This window comes from Lampris incognitus, chromosome 12 (genome assembly GCF_029633865.1).
Source record: "Lampris incognitus isolate fLamInc1 chromosome 12, fLamInc1.hap2, whole genome shotgun sequence".
NCBI lineage: Eukaryota > Metazoa > Chordata > Actinopteri > Lampriformes > Lampridae > Lampris > Lampris incognitus.
Genome location: NC_079222.1, coordinates 51,109,124 through 51,129,289, shown reverse-complemented (window position 1 = coordinate 51,129,289; position 20,166 = coordinate 51,109,124). Strand labels below are relative to the sequence as shown.

The 20,166-nt window shown below is 48.0% G+C and overlaps 1 protein-coding gene across 1 annotated transcript in view; it reads left to right on the top strand.

Annotated features, from left to right (window-relative positions):
• Positions 1 to 1,941, top strand: part of grk3 (G protein-coupled receptor kinase 3) — a 160,212-nt gene extending 158,271 nt beyond the window's left edge. The window contains exon 21 of the mRNA XM_056290885.1: positions 10 to 1,941. Coding sequence (XP_056146860.1) covers positions 10 to 171 — 162 coding nt within the window. The 3' untranslated portion in view covers positions 172 to 1,941. The remainder of the gene's footprint in view (positions 1 to 9) is intronic.
• Positions 1,942 to 20,166: the final 18,225 nt, after the last annotated feature.

Here is a 20,166-nt window from a genome sequence, read left to right as displayed (position 1 = left end):
TGTGTGCAGAGCGAGCCCGAGTTCGTGCAGTGGAAGAAGGAGCTGAACGAAGCCTTCACCGAGGCCCAGAAGCTGCTGCGCCGCGCTCCCAAAGTCATTGGGAAAGGCAGGGCGGGAGTGGTGGAGCTTTCCAAACCCCCCCTCACACACCGCAATAGCAATGGCCTGTGAATACACACAAAAACATATATGTACACACATATAACACACACATACTGCATCCCACTCCAGATTAGTCATAGTACATTTGCCCTCAAACTTCCCCATACACACCCATACAAAATGATAGTACACTCTTTGGAGTGTGTGTATAAACAAAGGTTGCCAGCCTGTTTACTTTTCTATTGACCACGAGTACACACACTCTGTATTATGACCAATTACTAGCACACCACCGTGCGTCAATCCTGTTATTGGGACTAAACCAGTCACTTTGCAGGGCAGTGAGATGAGGCGGCGAGGAAGCGGTTGTTGGAAGAGCTCAGCATGTGTAGAAACTCTGCATGAATGTGATGTGGACTCAAGTCCAGTTCTCTCTCTTGAGTTTTTCTCTTTTCACATCCCTGCTTGTCCTGACCTAGCCTTTTAGGTTATAGTCTCATTTGTATGTAGGCCTTTCTTGCATCTCCGTGTTAACAAGGAACCCACAGCAGCCTGCTAGACCAGACTGGACCAGCAGCCTGCTAGACCAGACTGGACCACGGCAGGACGGGACGCAGGGCTGCTGAACCAGGCTTTTCCACTGGCTCACCGCTGGTCACCTTAGAGGCACAATCTGTAACCTTCTGCCAGACGGATCTGAGGCGTAGTCACGCACACGGTTAAACAGTTTCAGTTATTGCTGGGAAAGAAACGTTTGTTCCACTCCCAGCTGGTCATTATTGAAAATATAGGCCTGTTTTACACCTATGTTTACAAATATAACCAACGTTAACAAACCTTTTACAGTAAAAGAACATGGTGAAAACTTAAATCTAGCTATCGTCATGCTAGTCCTAGTCTTAGGAGAGCTGTCAATCAGTTTTTGAATGATAACTAGCTGGTTCCGATCCTGTTTTGAATTTGGCAGTGGGGTAGCCCTTTCGTTTACATTTGAATAACAGATTGTACCTTTAAGTCACAAAGCTTATCACAGTTTCCACAAGTCAGCTGTATTGCTGCAAAGCTAAGAGGCGTCCGTCCCTCTTCTCTGATTTACATACACGCTGGTGAGCTGGCTCCGCAGCACAGACCTCGCCCTAGATGCTTGTGCTGTGATTGTTTGTACTACTTCGTATCCACTGTCATCTTCTGCTCAAGCTCCCTCCGCAGCATCCCTTCTTCTCCCTGCCCTGTGCTGAGACTGGTTGGTAGAGCCGTTCATGCCCAGGCTGGATCACGCACGTGGAAGGACGGATGCACAGATTGATGATTTACAGATGGACTCAACAGAACTCATGGCATTAGTCTGGATGGAATGCAAATCAGTGCATATGTACGTGGGTTTTCTCGCTCCAGAGTGAGGGCTCTCCAGAGAGGAACGGCCCTCGGTTGGAAAAGAATTTCTATGTAATCCTTCAGTTGGAGGAAAAAGGCTGCTTGACTGGTTCCATTCTTCCATCCCACCATTATTCCCTCTATCCGTTTTTCCCTCGGTTACTGAAGTGCATAAAGTGCCAACTTCAATATTTACTTGAGATACTCGAGCACCCAGGACCTGCTTGATAGCAGATACTGCCCCTGGATAGATGGAGGGCGGGTCATTCCAATGCATTAACAGGAAGTGCAAGGAACATAGACTCTTTAGATTGGCTCGTGTATAGCCAGTTACCGCAGAGACTGAGATTCTATTGGCTGGCAGACAGCAGTTGGTTACCATGGAAACCTGTAACCATGAAGAGTGGTATCCCTGGAGATCAGTTGCCATGGACGGCAATCCAACCATTGTGAAGGTTACAATTGTAGAAATAGACGGGGAGGGAGGGAGGGAGGGAGGGGAGGCGGTGTGATTCTGGGTTTGAGTGTATATAAGAACCCCTTTCTCTGTGCATCTCCCATATATTAGTCTGCGCTACTGCCTGTTTGCATTAATGGGAACTTTTCTTTCTGCCTGTTTCTGAATCTATCCATCGGGGGGGCTTCAGGGGGAGGGAAGAGCATTCCTGCGGTGTTAGGGTTGGGGGGGGAGTGGAGGGAAATGATGATGGGGGTCTGACAGCTTTCGATCACTTGCAGCATGCATACCTCAGTTGGACCATGTAAGTGTGAGTTAACAGGATAAAACCTCTAACAGCCAAACTGAACGCTCAGCGTGTGTACGAGTCCAGGACGAGACCAGGGCGAGTCCCGGACGAGACCAGGGCGAGTCCAGAACGAGACCAAGGCGAGTCCAGGGCGAGTCCAGGATGAGACCAGGGCGAGACCAGGGCGAGTCCAGGATGAGACCAGGGCGAGTCCAGGATGAGACCAGGGCGAGTCCAGAACGAGACCAAGGCGAGTCCAGGGTGAGTCCAGGATGAGACCAGGACGAGAGCAGGGCGAGTCCAGGATGAGACCAGGGCGAGTCCAGGGCGAGACCAGAACGAGTCCAGGACGAGAGCAGGGCGAGTCCAGGGCGAGTACTGTCCATCACAGCTGTGCAGTCATTCTGAGTAAGAGTTTAGTAATCCTGCTGTCACACAGTCGTGCTCCTGTGTACAGGGGTGGCAAGTGTGAGGAAGACGAGCTGAGTCTTCCTCGGTCTGTCTATGAATTTATATTTCTCAACACAAAGCAGTGCAGACACGCCAACACATCTTGGTAGGGTGTATGTTTTCACCCACGCGGAGCTTGTAGAACTTGTGTTTGTTAAGTGAAAGGGCAGAAAGGTGCAGTAAAGGTGGGGTAAAGGTGCAGTAAAGGTGGGGTAAAGGTGCGGTAAAGGTGCCCGGGTGTGGTGATGAAGACCAGACAACAGAGGAGGGGCGGCTCATCCGATTAACTCGCCATTTCAGGGTTTTTGATTTTCATGGAGTATCATGTCCTCGCCTGTGACATCCCGGCATCTCCAGACCTGTGACGTGTGTGTGAGTGTGTGTGTGTGTGTGTGTGTGTGAGTGAGTGTGTGTGTGCGTGTGTGCGTGTGTGTGTGTGTGAGACCGGCGGTGGGGGAGGGGTGGACCAGGGACGATGCGTCTGTGATCTTCTTAGTAGCCTTTTAACAGTCAGGGGAATATTATCGTCTTATAGAGAAATCGTGTCACCTTCCAAGGTGTCTTTTATTTTTGTAAACCAAAATGGTTGTGTGTTCATTGAATTACTTTTGTTGCACCTTTTTAGCCCAGATGTGTTACTTATAGTTGTTAAATGTGCCAAATAACTGTCGCTGACTGAGTTGAACCGATGGTGTGGAAGCCTCCTCTGAACTTTGGCCCTTCTCGCCACAGACTCGGCAACGCGGCCGCCAAGGCTGTGCGGGCTGCCGCCGCCACACACACACACACACACACACACACACACACACACACACACACACACACACACACACACACACACACACACACACACACACACACACACACATGCACACACGCGCACACACGCACGCACACACGCTCAACGCAAAACAAACAGGATGGCATATAGGAAACCAGTGGACAGTAGATATAAATATATGTGTATATGACAGAGTGCTCTAGGTTTATTTAAAAGACGTAATGTAGAGAGGACAGCCGTGCGGGGGGGGGGGGTCGGGGGTCTCCATGTGAGTATAATTGTTTGTGGTGAAGACTTCAGCTCGAAACTTGCACATAAAGACTTTAGATATTGTACCTGCGACTTACAAATGATTATTTTTGTTTGAATACCGGACTCTTGCTCCTTCATATTTATTGCGTGTCTGGGGGTCTCGGCCCCTCCGCGTCTATGAGCTGAGATCGTGCTGTAGACGGTTTACACCCATCAGATAAACCTTTTGTTTTCATACGCCACAAACAAACAAATACTACTGGCTTTGGGTTATCATTATTAAGGTTATGATGATACTGATATATTATTGATAATATTCAATGATTATTGTTATTAAATTTATTTTATTTCAATGATTTTTTTGTTTTCAAGACAGGATCTTACATGTTGGACTGCTTGTAAAAACAGTTCATGAATAAAAATCCTTTTTTCGTGTTGCTTCCTGTGATGTTTGAGTTTCATGACAACATCCCACAGTGTCGAACCTGCAACACTTCCGCTGCATTTAACACACACTCGTCACCCTGTTCCTGGAAACTGCTGCACCACATCACCCCTTTGTTTATGCTTGTCATAGTGCTCCACCAGAGACTCATCTCACACCATCTCACCATGGTCCATATACAGGTTCACCCTGCAAAAGGTTCACCCTGCAACAGGTTCACCCTGCAACAGGTTCACCCTGCCGTTATCCTTTTTATGCTTGTCATAGTGCTCCACCAGAGACTCAACTCACACCATCTCACCATGGTCCATATACAGGTTCACCCTGCAAAAGCTTCACCCTGCAACAGGTTCACCCTGCCGTTATCCTTTTTATGCTTGTCATAGTGCTCCACCAGAGACTCATCTCACACCATCTCACCATGGTCCATGTACAGGTTCACCCTGCAAAAGGTTCACCCTGCAACAGGTTCACCCTGCCGTTATCCTTTTTATGCTTGTCATAGTGCTCTACCAGAGACTCAACTCACACCATCTCACCATGGTCCATGTACAGGTTCACCCTGCCGTTATCCTTTTTATGCTTGTCATAGTGCTCTACCAGAGACTCAACTCACACCATCTCACCATGGTCTATGTACAGGTTCACCCTGCAAAAGGTTCACCCTGCAACAGGTTCACCCTGCCGTTATCCTTTTTATGCTTGTCATAGTGCTCTACCAGAGACTCAACTCACACCATCTCACCATGGTCTATGTACAGGTTCACCCTGCAGCAGGTTCACCCTGCAGCAGGTTCACCCTGCAACACCCTGCCGTTCTCGTCCGGGTCACCATGACCCACAACAATGTTTAACAGCACAGAAAAGACTCTACATGGTCTTGTTTCAACCTGAAATGTGATGGCTTTTCCTAGAGTGACCCCAACATTAGAAACAGTTAAACACTGTTTTTGTTTATATTTCCATGAAAGCTGTACACCACTAGGGTACTAAGACACATCTGGATCATGTGTGACCCTAAGACACATCTGGATCGTGTGTGACTCTAACACATGTCTGGGTAATGTGTGACCCTAAGACACATCTGGATCGTGTGTGACCCTAACACATGTCTGGGTCATGTGTGACCCTATAAAAGCAAGTGATGTCCACTGATTAAATGCAGTCTTCTGCAGTGTGAAGAGGGAAACCCCAGATAGTCACACAGTTTGTGATGAATAGGTTGTTTCTTCATGCAGAATAGATTTGGGGTTTAAAATTAAACCAAGTTGCTTTAATTTAGAGGTTTAACCTTTCTTCACCCCTCGTAAACTCGGGGTGAAGAAAGGTTTTTACCTTGCTCTAGTCTAGTTAATTGTCTTTCTAAAAGTCCACACGCTAAAGTGGCATCAGAATGCTTAAGTCAGGGCCCTCGTCCCCCCAGTCCCCACCACTGTTGGACTATTCCATGACCTTACTGCGCATGTGTAGAAATGATTCGGGACGACAGTAACCACTCGTGTAAACAAACAAAGAAGGATCCGGCTTGGTCGGGCGTCCCTACGGACACAAGCGGCCGTGTCCGCGGGTGGGAAGCCGGATGTGGGTACGAGTGGGGTAATTGGCCAAATACAATGTACAACTGGGGGGAAAGCGGGAAAAGAACAAATAAACCAAAAGGCTTGGTTGGCGTGGTGTACAGACTGTTGAGAAATTAAGCGAAGCAACCTAGGGGTGCTGGAAAAAGGAGGACGCGGGAGTAAAGCAGAAGGTTTGTAGCAAAACTGCCAAAGATAACAGGCGTGGTCACGGCGGCTTCTTACGACACGTAGCAGCAGGAAGCTGTGCCTCGCGCTAGCGGTAGTGTGAGCGTTGCTCATTCCAGCGAAGAGCAGATACGCCCCCTGCCGGCAGGGTCAGTCAGCAGCCTATGTAGCTTAAGCGATACTGCTGCCACAGCATCTTTCGACTGGAGATGGTAACGGAACTGCCGCGGTCACTGTCTGTGGTAGTTATGACGAAGATGGCGGTACAGATAACAATCAGCACCTAGTGAGTAGCAGTCAGCCTAAGCCACGTGTTAGACCTGAGGACGAGCCAGCACTCTGGCCGAGCTGAAGGACAAAGAGCGCTGCTCGACACTGCAGAGAGGACTGTTAAAGTGTGTTGTTTCCTTCTACTAATGAGACGTTACAACTCGTTTCAACCCCACTGGGCTATAAACTTTAATAATAACTTCGGCACGTAAGGTTATGCATCATGCTCGGTCCGTTATTCCAGGTGCAACAACATAAACGACCCCTGTGTAAACAAGGAACTAAACAATGGTTCCTAACAATAGTTCCTATTGTTACATCCTTTCTCTTTTCACAGTTTCTTCTTTTTTTTAGAACCTTTAATACATTTTTAATTGTCTATTGCTGTAAACAATAAAATATAAACAAAACTCTTTGCTACTAACAGTGTACGAATGTCAACATTCAAAATGTTTTTCATATTAACAATGACATATATTTATCAGTTACTTATAGCTCCTAATGAAAATGAACATTATCAACGACTGTGTATCAAAGTGCTATGGCTTTTCTTCACAGTTTAACATAACCAATGTTTAAATGAATACCTCAACTTGCAGATAACCAGGTGAACAAGAACACATGTACACAACATTTGTGATTCACTTTTTTTTCCTTTTTTTTTCATCCATGCCCCCCCCCCAAAGTCCATTAGTGCTACAGATCCATTCATCTGTGTGAGGTCACGAAGTCTTTGTATCGCTGCGGCTGCACAACAGAGCGGCCTGATCTGGTGGTAACAGGGTTGGCCCTGTCACCAGTGTCCTTGGTTTTGTTCCCTGCTAAGACACTGCGAGAAGGAACACTCTCTGAACGTCCGGGTTCAACACTCTCTGGCTGACTGGGGCTGCTGATCTCCATGTCCTTAGTGTCAGTGAAGATTGCCCCTGGTGCATGCCTGAGGTGTCTGCGATTTCTCCTGATGACACCACCCGTGTGCAGCTGGACCTCATAGGATCTCCTATCGACCGGCCTCAGCACCTTGCCCACTCTCCAGCCAGTGTGGGGTGCGAGAGGCTGAACTCTCACACATTCACCTGGGGCAAGCGTGTCCAAGTCTTTAGACGACCTGTTGTAGTATGCCCTCTGCCGTTGTTGGTTATTTTGTAAGTCCTGTTTCACCTGCACAACTTTCGGCTGTAATAGGCTTGCCTTGGTTGGCAGTAGTGTTTTGGTACGGCGACTGAGCAGCCGCTGTGCTGGTGTGGTATCAGTACCCTGTGATGGTGTGTTGCGGTGGTCCAGAAGGGCGAGATAAGGATCCTGTCCAGCAGCCTTGGCTTTGAGCAAGAGTCTTTTTGCTGTCTTAACGGCTGACTCAGCTTTGCCGTTGCTTTGCGGGTAACCTGGTGATGAGGTTTTATGTTGAAATCCCCACAGTCGACTGAACTTCTGGAATTCCTGTGACGAATACTGTGGGCCATTGTCCGGGATTACAATATCTGGGATACCTTGGCGGGCAAAATGAGCTTTCAGCTTCCGTATCACTGTGGTTGACTTGGTATCTGCCAGGTAATCTATTTCCCAAAAATTTGAGAAAAAATCAACAATTATGAGGTAGTCTTTGTTTTCAAACATGAACAGAGCCGTGCCCACCTTTGCCCACGGCCTGCTTGGCACATCATGTGACATCAGTGTTTCTTTTTGTTGCTTAATGTCCATTGATCTGCAGATGTCACACTTTGCTATATATGACTTTATTTGGTCATTCATGCCCTGCCAATAGACACACTCCCTAGCCCTCCGTAGGCATCCTTCCACACCCAGGTGTGATGCGTGTAGGCGGCAAGTGATGTCTTTCCTCAATGCATCAGGGATGACAGCGCACTCACTCCTGAACACTATTCCATCTTGGTGGCTTAACTCCTCTTGGAATGAGAAGTAGGGCTTGATTTCCCTTGGTGTTTTTGACTTATCGTCAGGCCGTCCTTGTTGCATCATTTTGATGAGAAGCTGCAGTGTTTCATCCTCTTTTGTGGCAGATCGTATATCATGTAGCCTGTCTGCTGAGATAGGTAAGTGTTGTGCCATGTTGACAGTCTCTAGTTCTGCATCCGGTGCACTCTCAGGAAGATAAGCTCTGCTCAGAGTGTCTGCTAGCAGCATGTCTCTACCTGGCACATATACTACATCTAGATCATACTTTTGTATGCGCAGCATCAGTCCCTGCAGCCTTTTGGGTGCACTCAGTAGAGGTTTTCTCACTATTGTTTCCAACGACTTGTGATCACTTTGCACCGTCACTTTTCGGCCGTATGTGTACTGGTGAAATCTTTCCATGCTAAAAACCATTGCTAAGAACTCCTTTTCTATTTGTGCATACCCACGCTCTGTTTGAGTGAGTGCTCTGCTTGCAAATGCTATTGGCTTACCCATCTGCATGAGCGCTGCGCCTAAACCTGTGTCTGAAGCGTCACACTGCACTGTGAGGTCCTCATTTGGGTTGTAATATTTCAGTACTGGGACCTTTGCTATAGTCTCTTTCAATTTGAGGAAAGCCTCCTCGTGCTGTGCTGTCCAGTTCCACTCCCGGTTTTTGTGTGTCAAATCTCTCAACACTATGCACTGGTCTGAGAGGTGGGGACAAAACTTGGCTAGATAATTTACCATACCTAGCAGCCTTTGCACTCCTTTCACATCAGTCGGTGCCGGCATCTTCTCAACGGCAAGCACTTTCTCTGGATCCGCCCTGAGTCCATCAGCCGTCAGGCGGTGTCCAAGGTATGTGGTCTCCTTTTGTCTCGGCTTGAATTTGTCTTTGTTCAGCTTGATGTTCTTTTGTCTGCATCTTTCAAGAAACAGTCTCAGTTTTCCATCATGGTCACGCTCAGCTTCCTCCTGTGTTTCCCCTTGGCCTGTGATCAGTACATCGTCAGCTATAATGTACAAGCCCGGTACACCGTCCAGCGCTTGTGTGAGCTTTCTCTGAAAGATTTCTGGGGCCGGACTTATCCCCATTGGCCTCCTCAGCCACCTGTAACGTCCGAATGGAGTGGCAAATGTTGTTAAATAGCTGGACTCCTCCTCCAGCTGCACATGCCAGAATCCACTCTTGACATCACACACTGTGAACACTTTTGCTTTTGACAAGTCCAGTAAAATGTCCTCAATGGTTGGCAGTGGGAAGTGACTGCGCTTTAGAGCTTTGCTCAAAGGCTTGGGATCGATACACACTCTTGGTTTCCCACTTGGTTTCTGTACCACCACCATTGCACTGATCCAATCTGTACTGCATTCCACAGGTGTTATGATCCCTCTTTGCTGTAGGTCCTGTAGCTCGTCCTTCAGTGGTTTCATCATGGTGACTGGGACCCGCCTCTGGCAGCTGTACTGGTTTCACTGTGCTGTCCACCTCTATTTTGTATTTTCCCTCGAGGCAGCCATCGCCAATGAACACATCAGCATACTCATCTTTAATTTGTCCCATTATCCACTGTCCTGTTGTTGTTTCTGTTGTGACAATACTGTCTATTGTCATGATGTTTTCATATTGCACTTTTATAAATTTCATGGCCTCACTGGCTCTCCTACCCAGCAGAGGCACTATACCAGCTGCATTCACCACCTGGAACTCTAAGCGATATAGCTTGTTGTTTCTCGGGTTTCTTATTTTCACTTTACATTTTCCCAGTGGTTTTAATTTGGTTTTATTGTACATTACTAGTACACTCTTCGTGTGTTCTAATTTGGCATCTGGATTCAGCAGGTTAATTGGGATGATATTGCAACTGGCACCACAGTCTATTTGGAATTTGATCATGTCCTTGCCTAGAAGCATGCCAGCATGGAGAAGCTGAGTTTTCTTAATTTTCTCAGTTTCTTTTACACAGGTGATAATATCTTCATATTCATCACTCTCAGATTCAGTTGTTATTTTACTCACATATTTCTTTTTCCTTAGTTCCGGTTTTACTCTGCATTTTGCTGCAAAGTGGTTCTCTCTTCCACACTTTGTGCACTTCTTCCCAAACGCTGGGCACTTTTGTTTACTTTTCTCATGCGTTTTTCCACAATATCTGCACTCCACAGTGTTGCTCGTCTGTTTCCGATACTGTGCTCCTTGCACTGCGTGTACCTCTTCCACCATCGATCCCGAGATGGTTTTCACATTGTCCTTTGAGAGCTCAGCGGCTCTGCACAGCTGCAAACATGTGTCCAGTGTCAAGTTTTTCTGTCGGAGCAGTCTTTCTCTTACGATTGTGTTGTTACCTCCACACACAATACGATCCCGAATGAGCGAGTCTCTCACTGTCCCAAAGTTGCATGTTCTTGCCAACACTCTCAGTTCCATGACATAACGGTCTATATTTTCACTGGTGCCCTGGTTTTTTGTAAAAAAAAAACGATAACGTCCCACAGTCTCGTTAACGCTGGGGTCGCAGTGATCATCAAACTTCTTGATGACGTCATCTAACCTCCATGCATCCTTCGGTGTGTCGCCCAGTAACGTGTCCATAAGTTCCCTGCCGCTCTCCCCGACAAGATAGCTGAACAGTTTCGCCTTCTGTTTGTCATCGGCGTCAGCCATGGCCAAATACAGAGCAAACTCGTCCCTCCAGGCCTTCCATGTCCTCGAAACGTTAATGGAGTCCAGACATAACGTTTGCGGTGGTTTACGCCCATCCATGTCACACGGCAGTCTCACGCTAGCAGCTAATGCTAACATATAATGAACGTTGCTTAGCAACACTAACCGCTCTCCCGCTCCTAGAAACTTTTCCGCACCAAACTTCAAACCGACTCGTCCGCCGCTGCCACCATGTTAAAGTGTGTTGTTACCTTCCGCTAATGAGACGTTACAACTCGTTTCAACCCCACGGGGCTATAAACTTTAATAATAACTTCGGCACGTAAGGTTATGCATCATGCTCGGTCCGTTATTCCAGGTGCAACAACATAAACGACCCCTGTGTAAACAAGGAACTAAACAATGGTTCCTAACAATAGTTCCTATTGTTACAAGGACCAGTTCAGGTCGAGGACAGAATTCCTCCAAAAACACGGTCAAGAGGGGCGCAGATTTACAAGCAGTAACTAGTACATGCAAATGAAGGGCGAGGAGATAAGGAGGTGCTGGCTCGTGCACGGTGGAGAGAGAGAAAAGACTTATGTGCTTTTGTTGCCGCCTGTTTGGAAACCGAGAGAAGAGCCCTCGGCTAAATGGGGGTGGGTTCAATGACTGGAGAAGTCTTTCAGCCCACTTGAGACGACACGAGAAGGCTGCTGAACACACCTATCACAGAGACGACAAACAAGCATAGCTGTAGACCGGGAGAGCCGAGATCTAGCTGTTCTACATAAACTGCTGGGGAGACCGTTTAAGAAGATTCATTGCAATTGTGAACCAAATGACATAGAGTGGAATCCAAATGTGGATTTCGTGGCCACTCAGGTTGTTTGAGTCTGGCGACGGAAATGTCCTTGGGCAAGTCGAGCTGAGGATGAACTCGGTTTGACCCAGGCACGAGAGAGCGCGTGAGAAGAAAAGCGCTCTAAGTGACACTTATTTAAGCAAGCGTGTTCAAAATGAACCGATTTCCCTTGTGGCGGCGTGTGCAACTGATGCAGCTGCAGAGGCGGCACAGAGAGCCAGACAGTGTGCAGTACTCACGCACTGCCCTCCAGACAGTGTGCAGTACTCACGCACTGCCCTCCAGACAGAGTGCAGTACTCACGCACTGCCCTCCAGACAGTGTGCAGTACTCACGCACTGCCCTCCAGACAGTGTGCAGTACTCACGCACTGCCCTCCAGACAGTGTGCAGTACTCACGCACTGCCCTCCAGACAGTGTGCAGTACTCACGCTCTGCCCTCCAGACAGTGTGCAGTACTCACGCACTGCCCTCCAGACAGAGTGCAGTACTCACGCACTGCCCTCCAGACAGTGTGCAGTACTCACGCTCTGCCCTCCAGACAGTGTGCAGTACTCACGCTCTGCCCTCCAGACAGTGTGCAGTACTCACGCACTGCCCTCCAGACTGCAGCCACACCCAGCAGCTATCAGCGGTGCTACGGACGGGAAGTTGTGAGACCTCAAAAGTTGTCTCCATTCATCAGCACTTTGTTGGTTTTCTTCTTTGACACAACAGCAAGAGGCTCGTGTGGGTCATTTTACGGCACCTAGAAACACCAGGTTTGGATCCTTCTCCCTGTTACGGCCAGGCCAATGATAACGGGAGATACACGCAGGGGTAGAAATGAGAGCGCAGCAAGAACCGCAACACCGAACCTCACTGGTGACGCAGCCGGGTCGTCTGTGACGTCTGTCAGCGTCTTTGGTCTGGTACAGAGACTCCCGTCTGTTCAGCTCCTCGGTGCACCGCTGCACCCTGCTCACAGAACATGCCAAGAACCTTACGCTGAAGGCGACGTCTACAACCAGGTGGGTCTGATGGCAGGGTGTGGTGTTGTTGTTGTTGTCAAGCCCCTTGAGACAAATGTGTAACTTGTGAATATTGGGCTGTACAAAGCAAAGAAAACGAGTCGACTTGGCCAAAAGACACGTGCGCGGGACAGATTTTGGTTTTAGGAAAAGTGGAGGAATAAAGAAAGCCACTTTATTTTGTCATTGTGTTCTTACAGTGAACGTGTTCTCTGCATGTACCCATCCTATTGCATAGCAGCACCCGAGGACCCACTCCAGTTCTTCTTTCCACTGCCTTGCTCAGGGGCACGGGCAGGAGTATTAACCCTAACATGCATGTGTTTTTGGTGATGGGAGGAAACCGGAGCACCCGGAGGAAACCCACGCAGACACGGGGAGAACATGCAGACTCCACACAGAGGACGACCCGGGGCGGCCCGCGGTTCGAACCCGGGACCTTTTTGCAGTGGAGCAGCAGTGCTGACCGCTGGGCCGCCGGGCCGGGGACGTGTTCCACATGTCCGGTGCTAGAACAGAGCGTGCCCGTGTTGGCTGATAACAGGATATTCAGACATGTTGGCTGAGTGTCTTCTAAGTGCATCTAGAAAGAAAGTTAGTTTGATTTTGTTGATTCAAATGACACAGCGGGGTTATTCAGACTGAACTCCGAACGGAACCGCGTGTTGCTCAGCAGTTGTCTGTGGAGGTACGGTAAAGACAGAACTCACCTTGCAAATATATTCATATTCCCACGTGCTGGAAATGTACCGCCTTTGAGTTGTGGTCATAACAGCGATTGGCCACCTGGGGGAGGAACCATAAGCAGAAGAGCCAAGTACCTGATTTATATATAAATCTTCTCAAAATCTACTTAAAATCTGGGGGGGGGGGGTTCAGCAAGTACTGAACCCACTACTGATCACTTCACGGAGTACCTAAGTAATGTGATGACGTCATCGGAGCAGGTTTAGTTAGTTAGAGTCACTTTAGTCTAGCTCTAATTCATATTTGCTCATGTGGATGGTCTCGTATGTAGTTTATCAAGTCGATACTTTGTACTACGTTGGACAGAACCTTAAGCCAACGAACCAGTTTCTTCATCAGAGTCAGAACACATGTGAGTCTTAACACAACTTCTCAGAATGCTCAGTAATGTCTTGCGCTACATGGAGGAAAAAAGTCCAGTCGTGATTTACAAGTGGTGTCCCTGTGGTCTAGGCCAGCGTATGATGGACAAACCAAACGACCCCTTAAACAATGAATAGAGAGCTGCAGTCCGTACAGGCAACCTGGGTTATGCAGTTGCAAAAGCAGGTCACGGTTCACCCCCTCCACTGACATTCTGTGGGATTGAGGAAGTCATGACGCCTCCTGGAGGAGGGGATGTGTTAGAGCAGTGGTGCCCAACCCTGCTCCTGCAGAGCTACCGTCCTGCTGTGTTTACGCCAACCGTAATTTAACACACCTGATTCCACTGATCACCTACTGACCAAGACCTTCATTAGCTGGATCAGATGTGTCAGGTCAGGGTTGGAGTGAGAACCGGCGGGAGGGGAGCTCTCCAGGAGCAGGGCTGGGCACCACTGCTCAGTGGCGCCCCCAGAAATTTTTCATTGGGGGGGGCCAAATGGGGCCACTGAAAATCTTGGGGTGGCACACCAAAACCAAAAGCCATGACTGAATTTGGGGAATTCTATGCTGCTGTTGTAGTGTACTGTACTATAGGCTAGTGGAAAACTGTCAATATGAGAGTTCAGAAAAATATACATTATTGATTTAAATGAACAGCACCTAATGTAAGATATCAGATAGAAGCATATTATGCATAATCAGAAGCATATTCTGCATATGCGACTCGTGGCTGGGGGGGCCAGCGGGGGGGGGGCCAGGGATAGTATCAGGGTGGCCGTGGCCACCCCTTGGGGGCGCCACTGCCACTGCTTTAAAGAAACTGGCCCAGAGAGAAAAGTTTTGGATAGACACACTCAACGCTATCACACCAAATAGACTAAATTATGACTTCAGCTAAAAATGCTTTTTAAGGGGCGTACGGGTCGCATGGCGGTCTAGTCCGTCGACTACCAACAACGGGATCGGCGGTTCAAATTCCCCTGTTACCTCCGGCTTGGTCGGGGGCGTGCACAATTGGCCGTGTCTGCGGGAGGGAAGCCGGATGTGGGTATGTGTCCTGGTCGCTGCACTAGCGCCTCCTCTGGTTGGCCTATGTTTGTTATTTTGTATACCTTTTGAATATGAATATATTATATATTTTTTATTTTTTTTAATAAATTTATTTCTGGTTTTTTCCCTTTTTTCCCCCAATTTAGTGGCCAATTGATCCCTATTTTAATTCAAACACCCACCCTCGTATTGCGTGGGTTCGCCAACTGCATCTCTCCGGCCGGCAGTCTGGAAGAAGACCGCCTCCCCACTTTCGTGACAAGGCGAATCCAAGCCGAACCACTGTTTTTCCGACACACCCAGAGACGCATTCACGTGACGAACACAAGCCGACTCCGCCCCCCTCCCGAAGACAGCGTTGCCAATGATCGCTGCTTCATCGAGTCCGGCCATAGTCGGATCTGACGAGACCGGGGCGCGAACCCCGGTCCCCAGTGGGCAACTGCATCGACACCAAGCCGATGTTTAGACCGCTACACCACCGCGGACCTATTATATTGTTGATATTGTTCTGCAAAACAGTTGTTTACCAATGTGAAATGCATTTACTTTAGTGTTGAAACCTACCATTGTTGTGATTGGTTGGCTGTGGAGAGAATACCTTACCTTGATGTGATTGGTTGAGAGGGCAGCGGGGAACGTCAGCACGAGCAGACTGGACGGGGAGGAGGAGGTCTCTCGTCCCTGGTGTGAGCCAAACGGAGCAGTGTGATGTCGAGTTGTTATCTGCTATTTTGCGGCGAGAGAAATGTAATTGAAGTTTAGTGAACAGTGATGTGTGCGGGTGTCTGACCGAGACCCATCCCGGGAACTGTTTGTGTGGACTGGGGAGACAAACTGACTACTCGTCAGTCCCATATGTGGACCCAGCGACGTTACGGAGCGAGCTAGCCAGTCGGTGTCCGTTGCTAGCACAGCAAGACGGGCTAATGGACTGGATGCGGTGAGGGGCTCTCCCCACAGTGAGTCGGGCCGTCTTCTAGTTTAGCGAAGTAACGTTATCAGTACAGTGTAGTGGTGGGTTCATGCGACCATCGAGGAACCCAGAAGGAGTCGTCTGTTGCCGTGTTGGGCTGCCGAGGCGAGCGCACGGTTCGACCGTGAGATGGTGCTAACGGCTAACGGCTAACTAGCCAGTTAGCTAGGAGGGCTGCCCGCCTGACGTTCGCTGCTGCACTGAGACGAAGAGGAGCATTCATTCTTTGTGAGTACAAGCCGGATGTGCGGGCTTCCAAGGGGAGTGAAGAGGGCTGTTAAGGGTCCCAACGTACCCGATAAAGAAACAGGCCTGCAACTGGGGGTTGACTTTATTTTATTTTATTGCCGGCTTAGTTATAGGGTTGTTGAGCTGTATGCTAATGTGTTAGTCTGATTAATTTGTGTATATCTGAATGCAGATGCTTGTTAGCCATTGAGGCTTATCACTTTAATTCATTCTAATAATTATTACTCATAATACAGTTGTATATATAATTCTATGTACCTGTGTGAGTGTGGATTATTAATGTGTGTTTATTCCTGTGGTGTCTAGGCTATGGTAAGTGACATGTTGAGACAACCTTAAAGGGCTAGTCCACCATTTTAATATAAGTTACTCGGTGACACATTGAGGTGTCTAGACCATGTTGGATTGCCTTAAAGGGGTCATATGCCATATTTGAGCGCCTTAAAGGGGTAGTCAACTTTTTTAGTTGGAGTTACCAGATGACACTGTAAGACATTTAGAGCCTTTAGAACATACTTTAAACACATAAGAAGCGAAGTTAACATGCTTCAATAGTTTATTGGATACCGAGTTGTATAGAGAATTCAGGAGCGTTGTCCTTGACAGTTAAAAGGGATAGATAGCGGTACACCAGGAACGGTGCTTTGGGAAGCTTCATGTTGGATGTAACGGTGTTTAACTCAGATTTAATGGTATACTTGTGATCGGTCCCTGTACATAGAAACATGGTCCCTGTACATAGAACCATGGTCCCCGTGCCTAGAAACATGGTCCCTGTACATAGAACCATGGTCCCTGTACATAGATTCATGGTCCCTGTGCCTAGAACCATGGTCCCTGTGCCTAGAAACATGGTCCCTGTGCCTAGAACCATGGTCCCTGTCCATAGAACCATGGTCCCTGTGCCTAGAACCATGGTCCCTGTACATAGAATCATGGTCCCTGTGCCTACAACCATGGTCCCTGTGCCTAGAACCATGGTCCCTGTGCCTAGAAACATGGTCCCTGTACATAGAACCATGGTCCCTGTACCTAGAACCATGGTCGTTGTACCTAGAACCATGGTCCCTGTGCCTAGAACCATGGTCCCTGTACCTAGAACCATGGTCCCTGTGCCTAGAACCATGGTCCCTGTACATAGAACCATGGTCCCTGTACATAGAATCATGGTCCCTGTGCCTAGAACCATGGTCCCTGTGCCTAGAACCATGGTCCCTGTACCTAGAACCATGGGATAAGAAAATCAATTGACTCCTAAATAGTTGGGCCCAGTTCCCAACGACTCCCAGCTGTGTAGTAACGCAGTCCTTGTGTATATTACCGAAGCGAAATAAACCCGTATACTTCAAACACTGATGAAGCTGTGCCGAAAGGTGTAAGTGTTTTTTTGTTTTTGTTTTTTTATTGTGTTGTGAGCCAAATAAACAAGTAAAATGTGTGTTTTGTCCTCCTTGACTTGAAAATTTGAGATGTGCTGACTTTCACTTCTATTTTTTTTAACACTTGCTCGTTGGATTTTGGGTTTGACACTCCACTGATAATCCCATTGTTGAAGCACGACCTCGTTTTCCAAGGCCACACATGGCCTGAGCATGTTCTTACAGTCTGGACATGAAAGCCAGGTACGTCTTCGCTCGTCAGCGTTCTGGGATGTTAAACAGAGTCCACGGGAACGTGTCTTTAGAGCTTCAGACAGCCATGTTGGCTCCAGGTTGATGAGACTGAAGAACTGCCCCTCACTTCTCAGTTACGCAGTTTACCTTTCACTTTCATTTACCTCGTTTTATATGCGCTGCCTCACGTAACCCCGGATGTGGATCAGATTTAAATCCTTCTTCCGTGTGTCTGTTATGCAAAGCGTTGACAAGGTTTTAGATAGTGATGTCCGTTATTATAGGCTGAGACTACAGTGTCCTGTCCCTTATTATAGGCTGCTACTACGGTGTGCTGTCCGTTAATATAGGCTGCTACTACAGTGTCCTGTCTGTTATTATAGGCTGCTACTACGGTGTCCTGTCCCTTATTATAGGCTGCTACTACGGTGTCCTGTCCCTTATTACAGGCTGCTACTACGGTGTCAAGTCCGTTATTATAGGCTGCTACTACGGTGTCCTGTCCCTTATTATAGGCTGCTACTACAGTGTCCTGTCTGTTATTATAGGCTGCTACTACGGTGTCCTGTCCCTTATTATAGGCTGCTACTACGGTGTCCTGTCCGTTATTATAGGCTGCTACTACGGTGTCCTGTCCCTTCTTATAGGCTGCTACTATGGTGTCCTGTCCCTTATTACAGGCTGCTACTACGGTGTCAAGTCCCTTATTACAGGCTGCTACTACGGTGTCCTGTCCCTTATTATAGGCTGCTACTACAGTGTCCTGTCTGTTATTATAGGCTGCTACTACGGTGTCCTGTCCCTTATTATAGGCTGCTACTACGGTGTCCTGTCCCTTATTATAGGCTGCTACTACAGTGTCCTGTCTGTTATTATAGGCTGCTACTACGGTGTCCTGTCCCTTATTATAGGCTGCTACTACGGTGTCCTGTCCCTTATTATAGGCTGCTACTACGGTGTCCTGTCCCTTATTATAGGCTGCTACTATGGTGTCCTGTCCCTTATTACAGGCTGCTACTATGGTGTCCTGTCCCTTATTACAGGCTGCTACTACGGTGTCCTGTCCCTTATTATAGGCTGCTACTACGGTGTCCTGTCCCTTATTATAGGCTGCTACTACGGTGTCAAGTCCGTTATTATAGGCTGCTACTACGGTGTCCTGTCCCTTATTATAGGCTGCTACTACAGTGTCCTGTCTGTTATTATAGGCTGCTACTACGGTGTCCTGTCCCTTATTATAGGCTGCTACTACGGTGTCCTGTCCCTTATTATAGGCTGCTACTACGGTGTCCTGTCCCTTATTATAGGCTGCTACTACGGTGTCAAGTCCGTTATTATAGGCTGCTACTACGGTGTCCTGTCCCTTATTATAGGCTGCTACTACAGTGTCCTGTCCGTTATTATAGGCTGATACTACAGTGTCCTGTCCCTTATTACAGGCTGCTACTACGGTGTCCTGTCCCTTATTATAGGCTGCTACTACGGTGTCCTGTCCCTTATTATAGGCTGCTACTATGGTGTCCTGTCCGTCATTATAGGCTGCTACTATGGTGTCCTGTCCCTTCTTATAGGCTGCTACTATGGTGTCCTGTCCCTTATTACAGGCTGCTACTACGGTGTCCTGTCCGTTATTATAGGCGGCTACTACGGTGTCCTGTCCGTTATTATAGGCTGCTACTACAGTGTCCTGTCCGTTATTGTAGGCCGCTACTACGGTGTCAAGTCCGTTATTATAGGCTGCTACTACAGTGTCCTGTCCGTTATTATAGGCTGCTACTACAGTGTCCTGTCTGTTATTATAGGCCGCTACTACGGCGTCCTGTCCCTTATTATAGGCTGCTACTACAGTGTCCTGTCTGTTATTATAGGCTGCTGCTACGGTGTCCTGTCCCTTATTATAGGCTGCTACTACGGTGTCCTGTCCATCATTATAGGCTGCTACTATGGTGTCCTGTCCCTTCTTATAGGCTGCTACTATGGTGTCCTGTCCCTTATTACAGGCTGCTACTACGGTGTCCTGTCCGTTAATATAGGCTGCTACTACAGTGTCCTGTCTGTTATTATAGGCTGCTACTACGGTGTCCTGTCCGTTATTATAGGCTGCTACTACGGTGTCCTGTCGCTTATTATAGGCTGCTACTACGGTGTCCTTTCCGTTATTATAGGCTGCTACTACGGTGTCCTGTCCGTTATTTTAGGCTGCTACTACGGTGTCCTGTCCGTTATTATAGGCTGCTACTACGGTGTCCTGTCCGTTATTATAGGCTGCTACTACGGTGTCTTGTCCGTTATTATAGGCTGCTACTACAGTGTCCTGTCCGTTATTATAGGCTGCTACTACGGTGTCCTGTCCCTTATTATAGGCTGCTACTACAGTGTCCTGTCCGTTATTGTAGGCTGCTACTACGGTGTCCTGTCGCTTATTATAGGCTGCTACTACGGTGTCCTGTCCGTTATTTTAGGCTGCTACTACGGTGTCCTGTCCCTTATTATAGGCTGCTACTACGGTGTCCTGTCCCTTATTATAGGCTGCTACTACGGTGTCCTGTCCCTTATTATAGGCTGCTATACGGTGTCCT